The sequence below is a fragment of the Protopterus annectens genome, chromosome 15.part0 (assembly GCF_019279795.1).
Source record: "Protopterus annectens isolate FY-2018-M chromosome 15.part0, PAN1.0, whole genome shotgun sequence".
Classification (NCBI taxonomy): Eukaryota; Metazoa; Chordata; order Ceratodontiformes; family Protopteridae; genus Protopterus; species Protopterus annectens.
The window spans coordinates 102360834-102388698 of record NC_056749.1 but is presented as its reverse complement, the minus strand read 5'-3'; the positions used below and the strand labels follow the sequence as shown (position 1 = coordinate 102388698).

At 34.9% G+C, this 27865-nt stretch overlaps 1 protein-coding gene across 1 annotated transcript in view; it reads right to left on the bottom strand.

Annotated features, from left to right (window-relative positions):
- Positions 1–23746, bottom strand: part of LOC122789924 (Krueppel-like factor 5) — a 174495-nt gene extending 150749 nt beyond the window's left edge. Inside the window, exon 1 of the mRNA XM_044057390.1 lies at positions 23423–23746. Within this exon, the coding sequence (XP_043913325.1) occupies positions 23423–23596 (174 nt within the window). The 5' untranslated portion in view covers positions 23597–23746. The remainder of the gene's footprint in view (positions 1–23422) is intronic.
- Between the last annotated feature and the right edge of the window lie 4119 nt (positions 23747–27865).

Genomic DNA, 27865 nt, shown 5'->3' with positions numbered 1-27865 from the left:
TCATCTTTGTTATGTTCCACAGGGTTTTCATACATATTTATCCACAATGTGTCTATGTCTTTTTGTTTCTTGGTGTTTCTATTCCTTGTGTTTTGTTTCTCAATTTTCTACAAAGGTTTTTTGGGTCATCAATGAATCAATGACTTCCTTATTTTGTACTTTTCCTTTATATTTATCTGTGCATATTCTATGTTTTCTGCCTGTGCCGATTTTTTAGCTTATTACTTGCATTAGTGTATGACAGATCCTGGACTGTTCTGATACTGCACAATGTTTTTATCATGTTTATTTTTCAAGGAGTTTTTATTGATCTGTTCCTTCTTCTATACTCGACTAACAGTGACACTTCTTGTCTTAATTGCGTTACAGTTTTCTCTATTCGGTACTTCCATGATGGCATTTGAGTTTGTTCCTTTCCTTCCTTTCCCTTATTGCCCCGTGTTTTTAAGGTAAGACTTTATGGGTTATTAATGTAGCTGCACAGTAGTAGTACATCTTATTTACTTCTGTTATGTCACACGAATTTCTGTTAATAGCCTTGATTACTGTGTTCATTTCTTTCATCAGACGTCTAACATTTTGGGTCTTACTGACCTTTGTAATTTATTTATTTTATCGATCTCAATATGCCTATCCATCTCTATTTCTTTTATCGATCTCAATATCCCTATCCATCTCTATTTCTTTTATCGATCTCAATATCCCTATCCATCTCTATTTCTTTTATCGATCTTAATATGTCTATCCATTGCGATTAAATCAAGTAACTCTTCCCTTAGATCATTTTCCTCTAAGTTGAGGGCACATTCTTTGTACTCTGTTTCCTGTGGGCATTCTGCAGAAAGTTTCAGAACATCTTCTTGTGACATATTATCTTCATCTGCATCTTGTGTCAACCATTGCTCTTTCATATGGGAGCTCTCTGGCCCATTAATCCATAACATTGACTTCCCTTGCTGAATAACTTCAGCTGACCTTTTGTACTGGTTTCCTACCGAAGGCTCCAGAGTATCTTCATGTGGCAAGAGATCAGATGCTGCTCTCGTTCCACCTTTTTCTCCTTAATTTGGAACGTTATTGTTAAATCATGCTGTGACAATACCAGAATTGGAGTTTCTACACAATAATCCATAACTTCAGTTTATATATATATATATATATATATATATATATATATATATGTGTGTGTGTGTGTGCATGTGTGTATGCTTTTCTGTTGTATCCAGGGAGACTAACAGTACATTTTCATGTCACCCTGTGTTTCAGACAAGGTAACAACATATTAATTATCTAATGTTGTTCATGCAATACTTAATAGTATAGTAATCTGTAATCCTAATTGTGTGAGTTATTGTGTGCTTTCCTTCTTGACAAGAAGTGTTAGGCTCTTGTAGAAATTCAGACAAAACTTGAACAGTGCAACATTTTATTAAATGTTGCTATAATTATGTCATGTGACCTTCAGCTCACAATCAGAATACAGGCTAGGGATATTTAAAGGATATGTCAGCTAGCGTGTGAATATACATAAGGTGAATATCAGGTGTAACTATGTGTTGGATTACTCTTTGATGTCTGTATATGTGACATGAGCTGTATTTGTCAAGGTTTGCTTTGCTTCAGCCCTGGTTTCATGAATCTCAGTCTCCAGATTATCTGGGACCTCTGACTAAGGACAGTCAAAAAAGTTGTAGAAACAACAGCTCTGCCAAGTGATAGGTGATGCCCTGACACTTTTCAGTAAAGCATATATTACTTAACCATTGAATTAGTTTTTCATATGAATGCACTAGACTGTTGTTTTAATGTAGAACTGCATGTAAACAGTTAAGGTAATGTGGATATTGTAAATCTTTTTTGCTCAGCTTTAAATACGTAGTTTTCTACTCTCTCTCTCTATACTTCTGCAGCTTTTTCCATGTATCTACCCTTCCCTTTGTGAAGAAAAATCTTCTTACATCTCTCTTAAATGTCCTTAATGTCTTGCTACATGTAATCTCTTGCAGTCTGACTGATTTGAAAGTATCTCAGTAACTGCATAATGTTTAACTTTTATGACTCTGCTACGTTTCTGTTCTCTGTTTAAAGGGAAAAATATTACTACTTTTTTTTACCACCCCAATGTACTTTTTTATAATTCTGTTTCTTTGCACTGTATGTATTCACGTGAAACTTGCGATATGTGTTTGCAATCCACTACCATAAGCAAATGAATACCTTGATCCCTGTAGGCAACTACTTATGGGCAAGACTTTCAGGGAATGGAAAAAAATACTTTATATGTATTTTTTATAACAAGTAACCCCTGCTCCTAACATGTGCTAAATTTATTTTCCCATGTTTAAATTTGGCATGTTCCAACATGCTGCAAAGTGTTCCCTAATTAGAATAAATGTAAACTCAGGTGTCCTGCAATGTGCACACAACAGCAGAATGTACAGGTAAGAGGTATTTACAAAACGTATCTCTCAAACAATAACATTAGACAGGTGGTAGATATGGCAGTTGAGAATTCACAATCACAAAATGAAAGACTATAAAAGTATCATTAGTTAGAATTAAGTAATCATTTACTGACTATGCTGAGCCTACAGTCGCTTGACATGTTTTGAACCACATAACTTTTGTAAAAGAATATGGGTTAGAAGCCTACAGTTCCAAAAATAAATCAAATAGGCATATACTGAGGTCAGTTAATAACTAACTATTCCTTTGTAATTATTAGAGCATGATACAGCCATTTCGTAGAAAGGCAATTACTCAAATGTGTGTTTTTTATTTAATAAACTGACAACAAAAGAAATTCCGGTATGTCAGTTAGCGACAGAAAGTCCTTATCAATTAGATAACATAAAATATAAACTGGAGCTGTGTAGACTGAAACGTTAAATATCATGTTTGTGACCATCCACACATGAATAACTGGTGATAGAACAGAGTATTAAGAAAGCATAATGGATCATGATGGGTCTTTCAAAATGTAAACAAAGATTTCCGCAGTAAAAAAGTAAAGTGAATAAAAGCCTGTTAAATAAAATGCCAAATGATGTCAATAACTGTACAAATAAAGAAATATGAAACTAGCAACAGTAAATAAAGATTTCTGTTATCCACTGCAAACAGTGAAAAACTGACAGTGAATAGAATCTCAAGAAGTAAACAAAAACTTAACATGAAACCTTCTTCATATCTAACAAATAATATTTATTTTGCATTACTGGACTATGGATTTTCCGACTTCACAACTTCTTTGCTCAAGAATTCTGCATAAAAGCAAAAATAGTGGGGGGAAAGATCTAGAGTCAGGGACAAAGTTTAAATATTACTCTAAATTACTTAAAAGTTAATAGAATATACAATATGGTTTGTAACAACAGGCATTCTCTGAACAATAAGCATGGAACTCTGTCTGGCATTACTGAATGACTGTAATCCTCAGTGATTTATACGAAAATCAGAAATTTTACAAGATACAGAAGAAAAATATAACGCAAAATCAGGGGCATTCTGCAAAATTCTGAACAGATGACAGGTATGTGGATGTCAGTGGTATGAAATGAATAACGAGGGCTTGTGTGTGTGTGTGTGTGTGTGTGTGTGTGTGTGTGTGTGATTTTCCATTTGGGTTACTTGTGTTTGCTTTGTTTTATTGCACTTTTTATGGTAATCCCCATAAAAGTTTTTTGGCCTTACATTTTTGAGTGTTGTAATTATTTTTGTATTCACTGCGGTGGTGGTGCTGCGGTAGCATTGTCGCCTCACAGTTAGACGTTGCCCGCTCGATTCTCAGTTAGAGCATCTTCTGTGTGGTGACATGCGGGAATGGGCATTCCTTCATTGAAGGTTGTGCGTTAGGCCTGGCAAGCCAGCACGTAAAACTCTGCTGCCAATCATTAGCGGACCGGAGTTCCATTACGGCAACCTCTAACCAGGAAAAGCCGAAAGACACAAACAAATAAACTGTATTAGGTTGCTCAAATTTGTAGAATTACCAGCTTAAGGTGTCATGGTTTGTTTATTTACCTGATGTAAATTTAATGGAAGAACATCCAGTGGCATGAAATATAACATAAAGCAGAACAAAGCTTTGCAAATGAAATATTAATCTAAAATTTCTCCTTAAGACTATATTTATATTTCTGTACAGTTCTTATTAGAGTATCTTTAAACTCAGCATAGAAATATATGCAACATGGGTAAGATGAAAGCGTAGTACATAGAGCTCTCTTACTTTACTCAGAAGATGAGCGAGACTGTTTTGTGAATTCCAAAATGATAACATCATTTTGTTACATTCATGCACTACAGTACCTATTTTTTGTACTTCATAAGTATGAACTAAAAGCCAAAAATGAATACTTTTAATTAAAACTAATCAGAATGTTGTTGTTGTATCTTTTGGCTTTTTCCCAGTTAGGGGTCGCCACAGCGGAACTCCGGTCCGCTAATGATTGGCAGTAGATTTTTACGTACCGACTTGCCAGGCCTGATGCACAACCTTCACCGAAGGTACGCCCATTCACGCCTGACTCCACACAGAAGACGCTTGAGCTGAGAATCGAACAGGACAACAACTAAACAGAATGTCTGTAAAACAAAATGTCCCTCTATTATAAAAGGTTATGATTAGGTCACCCGTAATAACAGCAGTTTGTGATATTTTAACAAAAGGATTTGAAGAAATTTATATCTCAGGATTTGCTCAAGGTGAATTTCTTCTGCTTGTTTTCTCAAACACAAGCCAGTCTGGTTATAAGCAGTGTTCCATCAATATTCCTGTATATTAATTCTGTTCATGAAATGTAGTTATCAAAGACATGATTTCTTTCTGAACAGACAAAGAAAAGAGACTTATGGCATTAGTAAGGTGATTAATTGGGGACATGTACATGCATCTTCTATGCTATAAAACAGCTATTTCTTGACATGGGAATAGATAAAGAGTATATGCCATTACTGTTTACTTTTATTGCTAAATAGTAAAGGTTACACAGTGGAGCGGTGATTGATGTTTCCACCTTACAGGACTTGTCTATATCAGTCCCCAAGTGGGTGTCTGTACTGTGCAGTTTGTATGTTCTTTCACTAAATGCAGCAAGGTGAATTGGGTGTATTTAAATTGTCCCAATGTCTCTGCAGTGTGAATGTGTGTGCATTCTGCAATAGATTGGCATTCCATCCAAAACTGAAAGCTGTCTGATGCCCACTGTTCCTGGGAGAAGTCCTGACTCCCTATAATTCAGATGTAGATAAAGCAGATGCTGTAAATGGAAGAGATTGATGGATGAACTACAGAGTACAATCAGATAACATTAAAATTTTAAATTGGTATGCTTCTTTATGCCTTTCCAGTAAGCCAGAATATAATTTGCTCTACACATGGTCAGCTTGCTTCCCAAGTGAAGAAATCATGCTATAAACAGAGCATGCCTAGGTACATCTGAAGAAATCTTTGTTTATTTCATCAACTGAAGCTTGGAAGAACAGTACATGTGCATGTAAGAAAAGAAAACTAGGTGTTAAATCTACACAACAAAATACTGTTCAACTCGTGCATAGGAAGTTCTTATAGTGCCTCCGACACCATAAATATTCCTAATCTGGTTAGATTACAAACTAGAATTAACCAATGTAAAGAAAACAAGAACATTAACAAAAAAATCTCCCTGTTTTTCACAATGCTAGTCAAAATTAGAACATTTAAGGTACTAGAAACGAACTCCGCAGTACTATATTATGAAACTGGTTTACTGTCAGCTATTAAGAAATCAATAGATGTTATGATATGATAAACTTGTTTTGTTGTGTTTGTTCCATGTTTCCATGGATTGTTCTCTCTTTCTCTATCCCTTTACAAACAATGAAGTAATTCTGTTAAGATAGTACTTTTTCTTGTGTCTAAGGAAAATCATGAAACCCTGATGAGGTTAACTTCTGAACTTATGGATTTTAAACACTTTGCTCATATTATCTTGTTCAGGCTTGTGTTACTCAGGCACTTTCAATGTCAAAACGTTTTTTACTAGAATGACTAACACACATGACCATAAATGTAATGTGCCCACACCTCATCACTCAAAGCTTTTTATACCAATAAAAAGAAAAATAAACTGCAGTCCTTCAAAATTTAATCTTAAGCGGAAACTTCTAATGTAAGTAGGTATGTGGAAATAGTGCAAGGCCTCTGGCCAGCTGATGTAAACATGAAACAAATTAAACATTAAGTTATTGCTTCCAGAGAATATTTATATATTTTCATTCTGGAGTTAAACGTCTGGGCATTATACTATCTGTGCATTCAAATTTGATGGCTTCTAGTTCCTGGGAGGAGCTAGAGTACTTTGTTATTTCCCCTCGGTTAACTAGGTAAGAATCCGTTCAAATACGACCCATTTTCAGGATTTATATTGGAAGCTGGTCTAAATGCATAACAGAGCTAAGAAATATTATAGTCCGCTACTCAACTGGTTTAAAAAAATATTTTTATATAAATAGTCTTTAAAGGAATAATGTTACCTGAATTTGTGTAAGCTTGCCCTCTTTCTCATTTAACAACACTTTAAAAATGTCCACCATGGGGCAGCCTAGCAGATCTCCATGCTTCTCCCAATTTGGCAATGGTGGTGGCTGACTCCAGTCTCTAAGCTATGTCAAGTTTAGTTTGTGGAAATGTTTTCCCCAAAGGGAGATATTAAATAAAAGATGTAGGATATCAGATTATAACAAAAATAACCTGGAGTATAATTTTTATGAGTGGTTATGTAGAAGTAAAAACTACATATATAATCATATTATAGACATTGTTATTTCTACATTTATGAAATGTAAATCTTGGAAACTAAAGGATTTATAACTGGGATTTATAAGTAGTTTTCTGAAGGTGTATGACTTCACTGATAAGCCACAAGAATCCTTAAGGAATAGAGGTCATTTATATTCCTATACTGTATTTACGTATGGACATTAACTTGTGTACATATTCACACTAATGCATTTTGTACTTCTGGATTTTTCTTGAAGAAGGTCACCATAATGACAGTACTTTGCTGTCCATGTAAACATTTGGGCCTTACACCACTTTAGAAGTCTAATGTTGCATAGGCCACTCTCAATATTTTAGTGCAAAAAATCAGGAGAAAGCCTAAAATAATGGGGGGACAAAACCCCAAAAATAGGGGCAGATTTTAAATATTGCACTTATAAACTTAGAAAGTCAATAGACTAACAGACTGAGTTAGCATGCATTTTCTGAAGGGTATGAAGTCTAAAACTAAAATGTGTGCCATTATTTAGTGAATTCAATTCTCATTGATTTGTGAAAAAATCAGAAATTTTATGAGTAACAGTCCAAAAATAATAAGCAAATATATGGCTAATCTGTGAAAATCTGGACAGTTGAGAAGTGTGCTGCAGATCATGGACATATCCCTCTTTTAGTTCAGCTTTATGATATTTAAATGTTTAGAAGAGTCTAGTTAGAGTTTCTCCTTGAATGACAAAGAGACAATTTACTTAACTGCAGCAATATTTAATACTTAATTATCATCTGGTATCATTACATTTTCCATAGAAACACAGTTGTATTAAAATTAGTAGAATGCGATCCATTGTTATAGAAATTTTCACAGAAATTAAGTATGTCAGAAACAGTTACAACGTGCCTCAGACTACATTATTTTAGAATAATGATGTCAAAAGGATTGGTCAAAAAAAGTAGTGTACATTGATTTTATCAACCCTTTATAAAATTATGAAATACAGAACCACTTCAGTGTATGTCCATTTTTAGAGGGGGTACTTATGTTAGCACAGTTGAGATTCTATATTCTAATGTTAGACTGTGTTCTGATTACAAGCATTAATGGATTTAGTTCAATGAAGTAGCATTTTTGATGTTACTATGTAGGATTTCAGTTAATTTGATGTTGTTATGTAACACTTCTATCAATTTGACAGACCAATAAGTAAGGAACTTTTTTTGTTGATTCAGATAAGGCAATATTTCAATGTATTAAGACAGCATGAGTGAGCAAATGACCAAAGACCAGAGTAGCACTCTGCAGTTAAAAAATACAGGGCAATGGTTATATGTGAAATTCAACTAAGGTTATTTTCAGGTTGTCAAGTCTAGACTTTCCATAGTGGAAGCAAATTGATGACATAGAGAAAAAGTCTGCAAAGCTGAAAATAAGGGTAGTAGTCAAACAAAGGTGCATGGAGAGAGATATTTTAAATGTAAAACAACAAATGTACATAACATTACTGAGAAAAGGGTAATCACAAATCAATGTACTGACTTTGATAAAGGTAACTTGCTATTACTAGAATTGCACAACACTTATGACCACAAAATCATAAAGGTTCTGCAACAGGGAGACAGAGTCAAACTAAAATGGGTTTAGCGTTATCCATGATTTGAACAAATGATTATGATAAGATGGTTTCAGAACTGCTACTGCCACAAAAGTAGTCCACTGTAAATAAAAGTTAAGCAGAGGAATATTCTCTTAAGACCAAATTAAAGACTGATATGAACATAGCAGGCCTTAGGGATAGGCCAACTAGGTGGCCACCTAGGGCACTGGTGTAGCAGGGCCACTTTTCCAGTATTTATTTGGGGTAGGTAGACCAGGATGGGGGCACTGGTTAGTGTGGTGGGGGCGCCGTGGAGCCCTTTTGCCTAGGGCACCTGTTGACCTAAGGCCACTCCTGGATATGAGTATAGTAATAAAACACAATAACTGTACTTCTATGTGCTAGAAACAAGAAGAGCAGCACTGTTCAGCTGAGAATGATTAAGGAAAGATCATTTGGACAGGGATACAGTGCACATAGTACTTTGATTATGCTCCAAAATCAACAACAAGGCAGGCTTGTTAAGCACCTTCCTGATGTCAAAAGGTGCGTAGCAAGCTCATTGTTAAACTCTAGTCTGGTCTCAAGCTAGGGCATTGACAATAGTTAGCAGAAAAGTGGCAGGAAGTGCAAACAGCTTTAAAAACTTTAAAAGCTGTTAATGTCTTCATTTAGCCTTTCTTGTTCTTTGGAGGTCAAAATTAACTGTTTTTCAGCTTTTAAACCTGTTTGTATTTGTGGTCACTGTTTAGTGGGGACTGGTATATCTAAGACAGTGGTGTAGGTCACATTTTAAATCTGTAAAACAATTAGCACACCTATATTTTTATCTCCAACTTTTACAGTAAGTGGGAGCTCATAAAGCTTCATACACAGCAAAAATTATAACAGGATCTCTTTAACCATAACCCAGTTGTTATGTTTTCTTTATATCAAGACACCTCTGAAGCATTACACTCTCTGCAGTGAATTTATTGGCATCCTTATCTCAAAGACATAACAAAGTTATTATGATTTGAGACATAATCTTAACCCACAATGAATGTTTTAAGAGCTGGGAATGTTATCACAAAGCAGACACTTACCCAGCTGCTTACAGACTCCAAACATTTTTTTAAGGCATAGGCACCATCAAAGACATAAAGACATAAATTCCAGAATGGCACAAAATAAAGATGCTATACCAAAATTTCTTAAGGACCTTTTGGTGGCACATGCATTCACACCAAACATGAAAGTAGAGTTGAAGCACTTGGAATAAACTGACATGTTATCAAAGGTAGATCGAATCAGTGGGCTATGCGTATAATTGTCATTATAAAGAAAGGAAAGACTAGAGATGGATATCTGTGGGCACTTTAAAGATTAATGATGTGCCTCATATGATCCAATAGCTACCACTACATACCAAATGTACATTTTTGTCTCTAGAATGAGGGTAACAATTTTTGGAGAACCATTTGACTCACATCTTCTCAGAAATGGATTTGAAAAATAAATTCCTGATGATCTAAATGTAAAATATTTATTCCTATACAATTGTCTTCTTTTTAACTCAGCAATTCAGCAACGACCCAAACATAAAGCTTTACACGGGACACCACACATGCAATATTACCTTGGCGACATCCTAGTGACTGTAAGAAAAAGATTAAGACAATCTGACTGGTCTGAAATGAGTAAAGGGGTACAGCCTGGGGGCAAGAAAAGGCAAATATGAGTTAGAAAGATGAAATCTCACACTATGGATATCTTGTTAACAGAACCAGCTTACAAAAGTCATGGGAGAGCCAACACTGTGCTACAAGCACTCATCCGCAAAATGCATTAAAGTTAATGATGTATCTTTTTTTTTAATTCCTCCTACGAATTTCCAACAAATCTTTCCATGGCATTGCATCTGAGAAATGCTCTGTTAAAGACAGGAGTCACTTGAGACTGAGGTGGTAAGAATGAAGATTTTAAGAACACTAAAAGTCAGACGACTTCAGATGTAATCATGGCCAGACCTGAAGATTTTGCAGAAAATATTATTTAGTTGAGATGATCCTTTCAAGATGGTCCACCCAACCTTAGTAGAACAAATTCCAATGAGAAATGTACATATTTGATTGAAGTGAAACAATAAATTAGACGGTGGGCAGCCTATGCTAACTCTTTGTTCCTGGTGCCATTCTGCTAAAACTGTACGTCAAAGTACTAGATAGCTTACATCACAGCAATCTGGTGGGAGTTAATATGAAAGATCTTGCTCATGATTGAACTCAGTGACCAAGCATTGCTAAAGTGATTAATGCTATAAAAAAATTGTCTTGCCTGTCAGCAGAATCAGAACACATCATCTGCAGCACCCTTGCACCAGATGGAGTGGCCAGATTTGTTAAGTCACCATGTGAATGTTAATTTTACTTGGCTGTTAATGAACAGTATACTTTGTACTGGTGTTGATGGATGGAGATCATACCAATTTAGTAAACCACAACTGAGAAGGTTTTTGTGGTTCTAAGGACTATAGTCTCCAAAATAGTAAACTAGAACAAGTTGTTAGTTACAATGGACCACTTTTATTTCTGAGTACTTCAGACATTTTATGAAGTGAAATGATGTTCAGTATATCTGGATTGTTCCTTCTCATCTGGCTACAACTGAGAAACTGAAAGACATGGCCACATCTAAGGCTATATGGGTAAGAGGCCATTCCTCTACATCAGAAAGTGGATAATTTTGTCTTTGCATACTGTACTTCAGTTTGTGCATTGACAACCCAAACACTGGTAATGTTGTCTATAAGCACAAACCCAAAATCTAATTTTGACATCCTAAAACCAGATGTTCACAGAAATATCTAGAATAGGCAATAGAACCAAGTGTCAGCAAAGACAAACAGAAATGTTGATGAAGGTCTTGAAGAAGACTGAGTACATATGGGTTACCAAGAAGAAAAACTGTCAGATTGATACTTAGTAAAACTGGACGTTCAATAGACATTATAAATGAGGTAGATCACACATACAGATGCCAAGTCAACTAGATACAACACAAGTGAAAAATGTGTTCCCCTTTGCTGCATTTTTACCTGCAAATATATCCACAGAGATAAACATTAATCTTGCATATTTTACCTTTAGCTGTTCGGGTTGCCAAACATTGCATTTCTGAAGTGCTGCCAGTCTTAACTGTGAATGCTGTCCCTAAATTGCTGCTTGATGTACCAAAGGACGCTGCAAACAGTTCCAAAGTGCTACCATACAAAAAAGCTACCCTTCAGACAGACTTGTTAAGAGATAAAAACATAACAGACTTATATTTTTCAATATGAGTTAAACTATTGTAAAGTAAAATCTACATATAAAATAAGTACACAGATAGATATGTAACATCAAGCTGAAGACGAGGAAAAGTAATGTATTAAGTATGGGGAATTACTTTTCTGCTAATGTGGAATGATTCTACGGTGTTAAATCACAGAATCACAGAGTCATAGAAAATACACAGCTCTACCCTCATGACCAAACAAAGCCAACCATGGGTAAATCCATCATTACCCACACCCAGTGGTGGGTTATTGCTATTATACAATGGTGTTAGTTTTGTGTTGTCATTATTTAGGTTTCTGTTTGTTTTATTTGGTATTTTTCCACTTTTTCTGAGAGAAAATGGTCCTAGACTTTTAGTTCAAGTTTATTGTTTATTTTACTTCTTGGTGTTTTTTTTATGTAAAATGAGCATTTTTTGGACTGTCCAATCAGCATGCTCATTTTGGAATATTCAATTTCTGTACTGTTTTACTAGATCTGTTTATTACTTTATTTTTAAAAACGTAATTAATTGTAGTTATCTTTGGTAAAATGTATGGGTTGTTTTGCTTATTTTAAATATTTGTTGGGGCTGTAACTGTTTTTACAATGTGTCTGTTTTTGTAATGTGACTATGCATAGACGTACTGAAACAGGGGAGCATGATTACTACTTTTTTTTTCTGTACTCAGACTTGTTTACAATAAATGAAAAACTTACATTAAATCTTTCCTGCAAATGCACATCTTTATCTACAGTGCTTAAGCAGGGAAAGTAGTTTAGTGTAGACTGACTTGTGAAAAAAAAATGGAATGTAAATGGTTCACATAATGTCTGGAAATTGTAATGGCCCAAGGAAGTAAATAACTTGAATGAATGTGGTGGTATAACTAGTAGAACCCATGCGTAGGTTACTTCAGCATTAATTTACCTGGTTATTAGTTTTTTCCTTGTAGTTTTATTTTTTATACTGCCTTTTTGTCTTTGAACTTCTTGACTTGATTAGTTTTATATGTAGAACTTGTTGGTAAGCTATTATGTCAGCCCCGATCTTCTACATACAAGAGAAATCATGTACTTTTTTTCCATATTTGATTTTTTTTTTTTGTATGTATATGATAGCGGCCGACATAGTAGCTTGCAGATAAGCTGTACATTTAATGGTATTCAGTGCAGACACAATATTTTTGATACAGTGAGAGGAAATTCCACCTGCTCAATAATACCCTAGTGGCCGGACTTTTTCCTTTTAGTATATTGTGGACTTACAAAAGGCACACTGGTTGGATTGACCAATCAGCATGCATGTTTTTTTCTTTCATGGTCTTCTATTGTATAATTGCTGATTTACTACTGTGCTGCCTACAGTTTCTAATCTAGTGATTTAGTCATTGTTTGCAACAAATATTAATCTGAAACCTCCTGGAGTTGGGAATGTCCTGCTTTCCATGTACAGTACCAAATTACACAGGAGTTGTGCATCTTTTTTTTCTGGTAAAGATGACTCTTGAAAATTTTCCGTGAAAGTACACCCTTCTGCTTGACAAATCTTGGCAGAATTTACCCACAATACCTCATTGCCTACATTTGTGTATATGCTGTTATAACTTCATGCTAACTGCAGCAAGAGGAGGTTGTTATTCCCTGGAAAGGCACATTATTATGGACATTTTGCAGGTGAAACACATTATTCTGCAAATTAACATTTTCAGTGTTATTATATTGCAATTAAAGTAGGCATTTCTTCTTTTACTAACTTTTTTCTGAACGACCTTGGATACTTTGCTTCTCTATGTAAATTCTCTGTCTGATACCTTATGTTGCATCATTTTATTGACATAACCAAGAAAAAAACAATGCCATCTACTATCTTCTTCTTCTTGTTCTTATGTTTATTTGTTTAATAAAGTTTTTGACCTAGGTAGCAGGCTGACCCAAATTGGACACATTTCAGCCACAATCCAGAAGTACAAAGGAATAAGAGTCAAGAGAAGTCAGAATATATTACAAGAACATATAAAATAATGATGCAGATACATGAAGACCTACTGACAGAAAGAATTGGACCAATCAGACAATATGTACACACAGCAGCCGTTTCTGTATCTTCCTCTACTCAATGTACACATAAATGTTGTAAGACAGGCTTGTGGGTTTAGTTAGTAAAGTTCATCAGTATAGCAACACTATATATATATATAAATATATATATATATATATATATATATATATATATATATATATATATATATATATATATACATATATACACACACACGTGCACATGTCATAACATGGTTGATATGGTATAGAAGGAGATGAAATAGCTACATAGAAATGTGAAAACTTTTTAAAGCATTTTTCAGTTTCCTTACACTATAGAGGAGTGAGGTATTTTATACAAAAACACATAAGGAGATGCACTATTATATTTACACATAATTATCAAAAGACTGACAGTTGGCAACACTTCCACTTTAGTTTCAAATGGTGAAACACACTCACCTTTGGTGCTGAGAAGATTCAGAGGTTATGGGTTCTATTCCCATACCAGGTAATTTGGATTCATAGTCTAATATTGACACTGCAGTGCAGTATGGGAAGTGTGGCTACACTGAGTGTGAATCCTTCAGAGAACACAACTGACTGAATTTACGATAACTCGAGTGTATGAAAAAGTTCATTTTACTTACTGAGAAGAGCAGAAACATTTCAGGGTGTCCCGAACAAACTACCCTTAGTCAATATATAGTTACTATCCCAACAGGTCTTCCCTGGCAATAGGCCATGCTCGATGGAAGTGGCCAGGTCAACAAATGCAAGCTAACATATTAATAATTGTTGAGAACTTTGCATTTTGACTACATTGTGGCTGCTGCTCTAAACAGACCTCTGCTCCACTGTGAAGACTTTCCAGAACACCATTTTTTTTGTGCAGCTATAGTTTATAATTCCTGTACTGTCCCTTAACTTACATTACGCAGCTGAAATGTCACTGATGTACAACCAAATCAATTAACAGAAACATTTTCCCATTGAACAGTACAACATCTCCATGTAAACCTTGTTAACAGAGGGAAAAACAGTCAGACTAGACATACTGTTTATTTGTCATACCCAACTGACTATCTTATGTAATATGTTTGGATACTCAGAAAAAAAATGTGCACAGGTTACATGGTGCTGAGCTATTGTCTTGCTTCTGGCATAATAAAAATATAAGAAAGAGCAGCTTGACAGCTACATGTCCCCCACATGGTGACATCCTTGGTTTGTTTGTCTAATGCAGTCCTGTTGTCCTGAGCAGAATACATAAACATAAATTATTACCCAGCAGTGTTTCTTATTACTCATATTTAAAGTATTCCTTCTTAACCAGATTAAATTATATTATCAAGTAAGTGGCAGAGATGGAAATCTGTTCATATAAAGCAATAGTTATGGGAAAAAACATATTCATTTTTCTAATGTTTGCAAATCACCCCTTGACTGCAGTGAGAAAAGCTTCAAGTAATTTCTTTTGAGATGACTGCATTTTTCTAACAAATATACATTTTGCAGTCAGCTCATATTTTTGTGAAATGCTCCATTTGAGTAGAATAACATTTCAACTAGTTTTAATGAAATGCATTTCAGGAATTTAGGGAACTGTCTTCCATGGAAGAAAAAATGAATTGAACAAACATATGTGCACTGCTTTGTACAATGTTACTTGGTTCAAAGTACAAATTGTAGTTTCTTCCAAACAAGCTTTGTTGGGTGGCTGACTGTTAATTTCTCCATCACAAAGCTCTAATTCAAGAGGTTCAACCCTTCCTTCATCTCCAGTCGTCCCCTGCCTGCAGTCCAGATATTCTCCTTATGTCTGTGTAGGTTTTTGTCTGATATGTAGGCTGAACAGCAGCACTAAATGGGCCATAAGCACACACATCTTACTTACCTTTGCTTTTGTGACCTATTTTTTTAATTAAAGGGTCAACAAACCCAGGTAACAAATCAAGAATTCCACTTGATCATGGACAAAAAATGCAAAGCAAAATAGGAGCACCGAGTTCAAAAGATATTTAACCCAAACAATAATTCATGCCAGTGTATATGTGTGAAGTTTTTGTTCTAGACCAACTGTAAGTCTTGGACAACACACTATGTCCAAAGCCTGTAAGTTAAAACCAAAAAGTGGGGATTTCCTCCATGAAATATACATTTCAGTATACAGTAGTATGCAACAGAGCAATACCTTTACCATCAAAAGACAAAAGCACACAAAATGCATGTTTGCTGTTTTCAAATGTAATCTTAAGCAAGAATAACCTAAGCAATGAGAAAGAGCACAGACCAAGAACTAAGGGTATTTTCTTTGTGTGTTATATGCAGTGTATGCAGAATCCTTATAGTGTGAGCATAAAATGAGGTCCATAATGTACAGTCCAGCATGTACTGCTACTGACACTGGTGTGTGTGTGTGTGTGTGTGTGTGTGTGTGTGTGTGTGTGTGTGTGTGTGTGTGTGTGTGTAAGAGAGACTAGAGGTGCACTTTTGTTTTCTGGCTCTGTTTTTCCAGTGCCAGATTCAGCTTTCACAGGAAGGAACTGTTGACAACTTTTGTCCTAATGCACGCATTACCAACCCCCACCTCTAAACATGAGAACAATACAACTACCATTACTGCATTAACACTGGATTCCATCACACAAAGCAGTTTGCCAAGCTAAGCCCCTGGGTTTAAAAGATTATATTTCTTTGGGATCATAATTTTTTCCATTAGTAAAAGCTACTTAACAATCTAGATACATAGATAAACATTTGATTCAAAGTAATCTTTGAGAACAACCCAATTAACCATTTTCTGCACAATTTGGAATTTATGTAGCACAATTCAACAAGACAGGCATCTGGTGAGCTTCTCTAAAAATGTATTTTTAAGCACCTCTTAGAAACATTTATGAGTCTTGAAATCAAAATGGCTGGAACTGTTGACTGTAACAAGGCTCTGTATGGAACATACATAGAGATAGGAATATAGCTGAAAATCAGACCTGTTATTTTGGGAGATGAGTTGAAAACAGAATGTTCATTTCTTCAGCATATAGGAGCAATATTTGGTGACAAATTTACTTTTTCAAATGTTAGATGACTGGGAGGGGCAACAATATGAAGTCTAAAAGAAGAAACATTTCAGGCAGCACTGTTATGCTTTAGTAGTTGTCACAAATCGTTACGTCTTGTTTGCTTATCGATAATCTAGCTTTGAGACACCATTAACTTTTATGCTTTCGCTAAACCTTATTCCATTGACATTTATAAGCAGCTGCTAGAAATGAGAAACAGAAGTGGTGAAAACATATAGTGTGCGCTGGCTAGGCATTACCAGTACAGCAGGCTGGCATCTACTGATGTATTACACCTTAGATCTAATCATATGGCCTGGATACGTTTAGTGCCAAAAGACGCAACATGTGCAAAATGCATTAAGTTAGCATGGCACTGGTCTAATGCTAAAAAGTAATCACACAAAAGGCCCACAGCATGAGAAAATCCAGGACAAGACAGCAAACCAGAGCTAGGATTTAACATATGTGTTCAGGTGGGCCGCTCTTAGACTCATGACATCATCTGCCTATTAGAAAACTAAAAAAGCAGGATGCTTCTGCATGTTAGTACTTGACTGTTACTTAGCATATAGATGTTGCCCTAAAATGCCTGCATGCAAAAACTGCACATTTGCTTAGCTGTGTGGCAAATATTGACTGAGAATAGCACATTAAACTCCAAAATCACTTCTTTATTTGGTTTAGTAAGACCTGTAAGTCATCCACGCTACAGTCTATAATCACAGTTGCTTTCCTTGCAGCCTCTGTGCCATTTTGCACATTCACTAAAGTATAGCAGCACCCCCCCCCACACACACACACACACACACAAAATAAAGCATGTATGAGTCGACCTTTTGTTGGGCGTAACTTCTGTACTTGCATACGAATTATGATGTCCATTGTTCATAGTACAAAAATGTAGTTTTTTTTTTCACATCAATGAGGTTGTGGTATACTTACAGGTTGACTGAACAAAGATGACTTTTTAAATAAAGTTTCTAACTGCAACTCAGTTTACCCTTTGCAGTTTCTGTTTTCACTTGGAATTGAAATACTGGTTGTAGCTATTGGTATTTCATCAAAATATTCTAACACAAACATCAAAGCCTTTAGGTGTAAAGTATTTGAGCATTTGTCCCCTCGAACCAGACCTAGTTGGTTGATTTACGTCAAAAAATACTAAGTGAGAGTATCATCTTCTATTTGCACTTATTTCAGGCACTTCATAATAAAAGTGAAGGAGAAGAACACAGCTAGAAAATGCGAAAATGCAACCTGGCAGGTGATGCAGTTACATCCTGGCACTTTTAAAGGCACACTGACTACATTCTGGATAAGAACACAGCTACAAAATGCAACCTGGCAGGTGATGCAGTTACATCCTGGCACCTTTAAAGGCACACTGACTGCATTCTGGATAAGAACACAGCTACAAAATGCAACCTGGCAGGTGATGCAGTTACATCCTGGCACCTTTAAAGGCACACTGACTGCATTCTGGATAAGAACACAGCTACAAAATGCAACCTGGCAGGTGATGCAGTTACATCCTGGCACCTTTAAAGGCACACTGACTGCATTCTGGATAAGAACACAGCTAGAAAATGCAACCTGGCAGGTGATGCAGTTATATCCTGGCACCTTTAAAGGCACACTGACTGCATTCTGGATATAAGTGAATAATATGTTTGGCCAAAGATATTCAACAAGTTTCATGAATTATTGTGTAGTTTGAACAAACTGAAAGAATATTTAGTGCTTAGCTCCAAGCACAGCAAACTCAAGTTTTGATGATGTTGTACTTTAACAATCATTCTAAGTGGAAGTATGACAAAAAGGAGCACGAAGTGAGCAGGAACTGAAAAATGAAAACTTTTTTTAAAGTGGGAACCTTACACACATTTGGTTTTGAGTAATGAGTGATGATACCAGGTGTCAGCGTTTACTAGAACCAACATAAGAATGGCAATAGGTCGCAACAGGTACTGTTTCACAAGAGCTGCAAAATGTCCTTAGGATTACTGCTTTATAAAATGATGTGAAATTCCCACTCTAAAATATTTTATTTGCCAGTGATAAGTGCAATAAAAATACTATTGTTATTTTTATATTTAGTTTTGAAGTGTGGAGATTTTATAAATATTACATGAATTATTACATATATATGCTATTTATTTATTCCATTATAAACTATATGGGTTAACTAAGAATTAAGTATTTTAGGCATAACCCATGCATACAATGAATTACGATGAAATCAGATGAAAATTAAAAAAAAAGTAAAAGTAGAAGGCCAAAGCAGTTGTAAGCAAGGTAGTCTAAGGCAATAATGAACGGTAAAGAATTAAACCATAAAGAGAAAGGGTACATTGCCATGTGCGCAGAGGCAGCTAGAAGGACCAACATATATATGCAACAGACTACAGCAGAGAAAACAGTTAGACAGAAAAAGAATGTGATTTCATCATAAAACTGAATAACAGCAATGAGTCACAAAAAATAATAACAAAAATATACTGAAATACAATGTCATATCAGGTAATGAATAGAGCACGATGGTCTATGCATAAATTCTTTTATAAAGTGTCATCCGCGTCTTTGTTTATGTACCATTACATGCTCAACCTAAATGAAAACAAATGGCAGTTTTGCTACAAGAGAAAGACAGGAAGACAGAAATGAAGTATCCCTGTAATTAATTTTATATCAGCATCAAACCTGCACTCAAAATGAACAGGCAAAATACATACTGCATTCTGCTTTTGTACGACAAATTCATCTATGATCTTGTAAAATACATTCGTATTGTAACATTTTCCTGATGAGTGGAAAGGTCTGCTTTGATTTAGACAAGCTTCTCTTTTAGAATTAGTGAAAAAGCTTTCATAACATGAAAGTAGCTATGAATACATTTGAGGGGGCATGTTTTTTTCAGACTGAATCTTAATCTGAATGAACAGGGTCTCCAAACACTACTAAAAGGCTTGTATAGTGCCTCATGTATTCTTATATGCATAACTAATCAAATGTAAAATAAATTGTTATTAGAAACATTGATGGCTAAACACAGGGCTTTAACTTTAGCTATGAACATTTAATGAGAAGAACATGAGAGAGATACTATCAAAACAAACAAAAACAAACAAAGAAAAGTCAAGGAATGGATTACTGGCAATATTCAGAAACTTTAAACCTGCACAATAAGCATGTATCATTTGCAGAAATACAGAAAGTAGCATATTGTAATGTTTCCAAAGAAAGTTTATACTCTAATTATACTCCATTTTTGTTGTTGTTTGTTTTTCTATGAATCCTAATAAAATGTAACTGTTTCATATATCTAATAGACAAAACTCTTACAACAACAGGGCAAAGACTGATTGTAAAATTAGCAACATATACCTATTAATGGAAGCACAGAAAATAAAGGTAAGACAAGACACACAAAAAAAAAAACAATACTTTATAATATAAATTATTTTAAAATCAAAGAAATATTGTCAGTAAAATGTTACTGTTTCTGAGCTACCCAAGTAATCTGTGCTATAAATAGTCATAAAGTGTCCGCAGCGCTAATGCCTTAAAACAAATTAATATTTTAAATCAGTAAATTGTATAGCATACACATAACAATAAGTATATAAATATAGTATAATATATATAAATATAGTACACACATAACAATAAATTGAAATGAGTGCATTCATACTGAGGGATGCAGGTAAATTGCTGTATGACCATATTATATAGCATATAGTGCTACATTTAATGCGCTGTCAGATAATATCTTATCCAGAAAAGAGTTTACATTTATCTTGCCACTTGGTTACCTGTTTCAATAATTGTCACATCTGAAAAGTAATTGATATGAGCAAGTCAATTACTGTGTGAAATGTGTACTTCAGTAAGACTACACACAATAAAGCAGTGTGGCAGGCTTCACGGAAGGAACACATTGAAAGCATATTATAACATTTAATTTTATATACCATGGATTATTTACTCAAGAGCTTGATTTTCTGCATTAAAATGTTTGCATCTAATACCATTTATCTATAACTGTCTTTTCTATTTGGTTTCCTTTACCCAGTCATATTACTGTTTATTTAAAATGTATTTGTGATTATCTTTGAACTGAGATATGACTGACAAGGGTCTATGAGGCCATCTAACCCACTCTATGCTGAAATTATAAAATAAGTACATAAATAAATACAAGGAAGCAATACTTCAGGAAGATTAAAATTATCATCTAGAATTAACAAAGTACTTTAAATTAGTAAATTAAACAATATTAGATCTCAGTTCTACATTAGACAGTCAATGTTAGGTAGACGTTTCCTTGTAGGTCTGACCTGCCAATAAAAGGAAAGTTAAATGTTAAATGATATATTTGGGGAAGCAAAGGTAAATGAGAGAATATAAGTCAAAGCAGGGCTTCTAGCTTTGTGGCTCAGAGCCTTTGATATCTATGCTGTATTGTAGCGCTTTCCATCTATATCACAGCAGTGTGTTATATGGAATAGGAACACAGATACATTTTGGTATCTGTAACACTGTGTGAAAACAAGCACCATTTTTTTTCCTCAGCAACAGATGCCTGATACTGATTGCTGTTTAATTATATAAATGAACTGATGGATAGTATACTGTTAGCAAAATGAAAAATGTCTGAAGTCAGAATTGTAACAACTAAAACCTATGACATCATCCATTCTTAAAAATTCTCAGCACAGAAAAATAAAAAAAAAATCAAATAAACAAATAAATAATAAAATATCTACTCTTTTATATGCAGGCCGAGTATGTCTTAGTACAAACCCCAAAAGTAAATTCATACAGTTCCCTGATGTTAAATTTGTGACATTCCTTCTGTTTATACAGACATACACTGGAACACTTCATATTTTATCTCTACATTTTCTACTCCTTTCTTATTCCCTCTCAGGAAAACCTTGGCAAACAATACATAACTTTTCACCAAATGATTACATTACTTTAGTCTGCATTTCCTCACACACACACACACACACGTGTGTGTGTGTGTGTATGCATATGTGCGTGTGTGTGTGTGTGTGTGTGTGTGTGTGTGTGTGTGTGTGTGTGTGTGTGTGTGCCTGTATATATGTGTGTGTGTGTGTGTGTGTGTGTGTGTGTGTGTGTGTGTGTGTGTGTGTGTGTGTGTGTGTGTGTGCCTGTATATGTGTGTGTGTGTGTGTGTGTGTGTGTGTGTGTGTGTGTGTGTGTGTGTGTGTGTGTGTGTGTGTGTGTGCGTGTGTGTGTGCCTGTATATGTGTGTGTGTATGAGTATGCTTGTATGAGGGAAAACATGAACTCCTGTTTGATTTCCAAGCTATGGTTTCCCCCATTTGTTATTATTGTGTACAATTTCATGTAATTATTGCTTCCTGGAAAACCTGAGTACTTACTGAGTACAGAGAGTATGTCATCCTGATGGAAATCCATACAACTCTATTAATTATGGTAACAGCTTCTAAGATGCAAAAAGCATGTATGTTTGCCTATTGTCACGATTACAGAAAATTCTCAGAATTGGTTCTCTCTTCATAATAGCTTTTCTTCCTCCATTGAACCAGAGAAGCTTCCGCAACATTTTAGTTTTAGTCTATTACTGCTGCACTTTATCATATTATTAAGACAAATACACTTTATCATATTATTAAGACAAATACACTTTATCATATTATTAAGACAAATACAGTGCCTGTTGCTTCAATATTTTCATGTTGCGTCTAGCAGAACTTCAGAAGCATGTTTCAGCAATGTACATTTGAAAATAAGTTATCCTTGAACAATGCCTCTTTAGTTTTATTTATAATAATGAAATTTAGCATCAACCCATATAAAGTGACAGCACAATAGTTTCCTTTTTCCTAATCTTGAAACTTAACATTATAAAAATCACACGTAAAAAAAAAAAAAAAAAAAACTCAGAAATAGAACAGAATAATGCCAGAGGGTGAAAAGCGCAATTCATTTATATGATACTTTGTAACTATTCACTTGTAATAGTGGGCAGATGAAAGACCTAGTTTAGGCATGGTTATGCAATATATTTAAAATAAAAAAATGGATCTTTCTCTTTACATTATAATTAATAAAATTCTCTTCAAACAGGAGTCCATTACAATGATGCATCTACATTTTGGATTTTTTTGAGTTCTTCCAATAACATAAGCTCTTAAATATCTGATTTGGTGCTCATTAATATCTAAAACTAGAAAAAAAATCTTCCACTGTTAAATAAGTGTTATTTACATTTGTTCTCATTTTAATCGTGGACTTCAGCAAAGCTAAGGCCTAAGCATTTTAAAATCAAAAATGGACCTGCACAGACGTGCAACAGGGAAAAGCTGCAAGGACAGGAAACCACAAGCCAGGAATTTTTTACTTGCATTGGCATAAAAAAGGAAAAAAAAAACTAAACTCTTTCATTACATGACATGCAAACTATACAGTATATTTTTAAGATTTCCTTGAGGAATTAGAGAAGGAATGCCCTTTATAAACTTAAAAGATAACTTTTTTTATAGGGGATTTATTCTTTGTTAAGCCAGATACATAGCAATGTTGACTTCTATTGACTGAACTCGGAATAATGAAGCCATAGCAGTGACTCTAATCTCACACTGGCTGACAGCAATTTTTTTTTCATACCTGTGTCAGTTCATGTTGGTTTCCCAAAACCCTCACGCAAGGCTTGATATCTTCAAACACTGAACCATCTTCAACAGCTTCTGCCGGCGCAGACATTGCAACAGGCTTCAGCTGGGTAAAAACAGTGCGTTCTTCTGAATTTGGGGCACTTATAGTAAGACCACTGCTGGACATCACTTGTCCTCTTCCTTATCTGGTTCACAATATAAAAAAACAAATTCTCTGAAGGAGTGGAAGATAAAAGCCCAGGTACAAGAATCCAGGTGCAGTGTAACTTTATGAGATCTGATCTATCACTGACTCTTACCTGTCCAGAAGTACCAGGCAGGGCAAGCTTGCAGAAACTGAATGACACACCCTGCACTCAATCAGGGCCAAAGTCTTAGTCCTTGGACCAATCACAGCAGGAAAATCTTTAGATTGCTGACAAGCTTGGTAGAGAGACAGAGATGAAACATACCTTGCAGGCTCTGAGGGGGGAGGGGAGGAGAGTTACTTGAAACACCTTTCTGGTTCCTCCCCATTCAGCCTGAGCTAAATACTTTTTGCTGTTTTTCTTTCAGTAGGATGGCCTTTCTGCTTGAAACAATGTCAGTTTCAAAGTAGGTATACGACTGAAATGATACTCAAGGAAGTATGAAATTAATCTAGCTAATAAGACCAGAACTTTTATGCTCCTAGTATACATTAAGTGTACTGGTTTCAGATAGTTTGACATTTAGAAAGCAGTGTGAAAGACCTGATGTTACAAAATATGTCAGTGTTCTAAAGCAGCCATGTTGATTTATTTCAGAAACACTCCAGCAAGAGCATTCTTTCATACTTAACATACTCCCCATGCTGATAGGTCTAAATGATTAGCTGCTCACTTTCTTTAAGGGTGCCTCCTTTTAGCAAAGGGCTGTGTAAAGTAATTCTTCAAAAGAAACACATTTTTTAGATAAATTTTAGCCTTTTAAGATAATTAGTATGTGGCAAGATGATGGTCTTAGTATAGTGTTTATTCTACCCAGAGTGAAGAATCATTCCTTTATTAATTTATCAGATACATTCAGCTTCACTCCACACTTCTTTTGTTTATTTGCACCCTAACAGGTGGATAAGAGACATTAGACTCGATTACCCATTTGGAGGTGCAGCAGCCACCTAGGACTACCACCTGAATAAGTGCTACATTCACTGTACATGCAGACGGTGTAGGAATCAAACCCAGATCTAGTGAATGTAACTCATTCAAAGTTCTCTTTCAAGGTTTTACTACTAGTTTTTAGAGTCCTTGGCTTTCCTGCTAACTTGCAAATGAGGAGTACACATGAGCTGTATGTCTTAGCAGTATACCCAGACAAGAAATGGTACCAGACAGAATACATAATTTAATAAAGCAGAGAATGGTTTCCTTTCCAGTATGATATAAATAATAATTTAACAAACATGTTCTATCCTTTAACTAGTTGTCTCACTCAATTAAGTAGAAAAAAAGTAAATGGTACATACATGTGCAGTGATACAAAAAAGTGCAGTCTTGCTTTATAGTACTTTTCAATTTTATATTATTGTTCTGTTTATGGCTTCTGGGTTAACTCTACTTAATTTATTTGTTTTACATGAGCTTTGCACAATCCATGGCTGAAACTGGTTTAATTAAACCAGCCCACAGTCCTTGTTAAACAATAAAATATGTTTGGAAGATGCTACTGATTTAATTTTCAGAATATATCCAAATGTGACAAGTGTTTTAAATGTAAGTCTGAATATAGACCCTTGTTAAATATTTAGCCTTCAGCAAATCGGACCACTTTTCTTATTGGTTCTTTATCAGTTGTAGCTATAAAAAAAGGCTAAGTTAATCCACATGTAAAGCAAGATACTCAACTTAAAGTGAAGTCTCCACGTTTGCAACCTCTAAGATTATATAGTGTGTTGTCTGCCCTTAGACTGTGTGCCAGAAAGATTACTATCATCATAATGTAATCACGCACAGTGAGTAAACCAGGTATGACAACTAAACACAGCTGCCGCTTTCTAAGGCAACCTGGACATGTTTTATTTAGTGACTTATTCATGGTTATGCAGTCTGCAAGTGAATAGTGAAGGAATTAAACCCTGAACTACAGGATTTGACTTTGTAGCTATAGAGTAGTTGTCCACATTGCACACAGCTTCTAATTGCCAATTATAATTTTGGACTGATAGTAAAACAAGCTATGACAAAGCTTACACAGTCTCTTCTCTTCACTTACAAATGTATAATTCTGCTGATAGATTTGTTCCTCAAGCCCTATACATAGAATGTGACTAACCCTTACACAAACTCAGATGTTAAACACTAGAAAGAAGGAGAAATAAAAATAACAAGTCCATAGCAAATGCAGCTTCTCTCTACTGTCAAGGCTGATGAATGAAATTAAATAAATTCTTGTTCATTATTTATAATCTGTTAATTTAACATTTATATCCATAGTTATTTGAGTTAATACATCACTGACAGTTAGGACGTTTCAGTTACTGCACTCTGTTTTTAGAATAACCTGTCCTTTGCCCTAACCAGTAAATACATTTGTAAACAATTCAGAGAGATCTGTATGAACATTTAAGTCTATTATGTTGTACTATCATTTTTAAACAGCATGTAAAGCACTTTTTAAATTTCAGAAACATTAAAACTTCATGTTTCACACCTTGGCTTCTACTGTAAGGCATTAAGTTATGAACATCTACATGGTAAATGTAACTTTCTAGGTGTGTGCTTGTCTCTTGTCTCTGTATCTATACATATGTAAGAAGCATGTTGCATGTATGTATGTATCTGAATATCTATCTATATATCTATATCTATATATATATATATATATCTATATCTATGTATATATATATATATATATATATATATATATATATATATATATGTATAGAGAGAGAGAGAGATAGGAGTACCACCAATCGAAAACACTCAAAGTCAACGGCAATAATATTAGCCGCATGCGGTCAGAAACATGGAAGTCGAATAGCCTCAGCTCATGCGATCTTTTACATTTTAGAAAATAAAATAAAATGTTTTTTCAGGGGGCAAGCCCAAGTCTGAACCTGTGACAGCTCCTGCTAATTATATATGCTAACAATGAGAGAGCACAAACATGGGATGAGGGTAAATTTCCCAAAGCCTGCATTTTGCGTGCTTTGTTGAAAATATGCAGTCAACTAGGCAACTGTCAACCTAACGGGTGACTATTGCACACACAGAAACACACATACACACACATGCACATGGGTCTAGTGACATTAATCTAAATTGCATAAAGACAGCAAAAAAAGATTTAAAACAGATAATATCAACAGAACTGCTATTACATCAGTGAGGATTATATGCCTTGCCCTGCTATAGTGCAACGAAAGAGTTGATATATAATTAGCAGGGAGTGTTGGGGGTGCACTGAGGCTAACTCCCCCTGTAAAAACATTGTTTTCAAATTAAAAATGCAATTAAAAGATTTCACCAAGTTTACTTTCATGTTGTTGAAAACAAATGAACATGACTTTGGGCAAGGGCAGTTTGGAGACCATTTTGGTCTCACTAAATCTACTGGTATCACTGGTGTTCTTAAAATGAAAACAGTGAAAATATACGGGCTTGTTTAATGTTGTTAGATTCTTTTTTATTATTTTTCTTAAAAGTTTATTATTGTAAATTATGTGTCTTAAACATCGCAGAACTTCTTTTACCGCATTATGTTTTTATTATACGAGTTTTATCAGGTGACTTTTTACAACATGACTTTCGTCACATGATTATTTTACATTCAAAATGGGGTGTTTTTTAGAGTTTTGTTATTTCTGAAGAAACTTTGTTTTTAAGTTAAAAAGAGCTAAAATAAAGTTCCAATAAACTGAGGTCTGATTCTGAGGAGTCTCAAAATTGACAGAAGGAAATATAGAAAAATTGCTGAAATACTTTCTTCCAATATAAAATATGTTGCTTTATTACAACAATATTCAAAGGAAGTAGATAGACTGAAAGAAGTATATAAAACTAAAGAATTAAAGAAATACCAATGTGATTTAGAGGATTATAAACTGAACAAGGTTTTTACTTAGAAGAAAGAAAAAGGAACAAGCAAACTTGTATGTTTACAGAAAAGTAATACGAGTAGGCCCCGCTATAAATATATGGGGAAAGAAAAAAGCAGCAGACAAAATCGATATTAAAACATTCAAACACTTCTGACTTTTGTTCTTCCTACTACCTACATAGTGATTTTGATTCAGTTGGTGAGTCTGGAGATGAACTTGGATAGGTGAAAAGAACAACTGCACTTCTACAAACTGTTGTGTCTGTTTTCCCACCCCTTTGGGGCAGCAAGTGCAGGAGGGGCTATAGGAAACACTTTTGACGCTGCACAGATAGGTGCAGTGTTTCAGAACATTTTAAAAGTTTAAACATTGAAC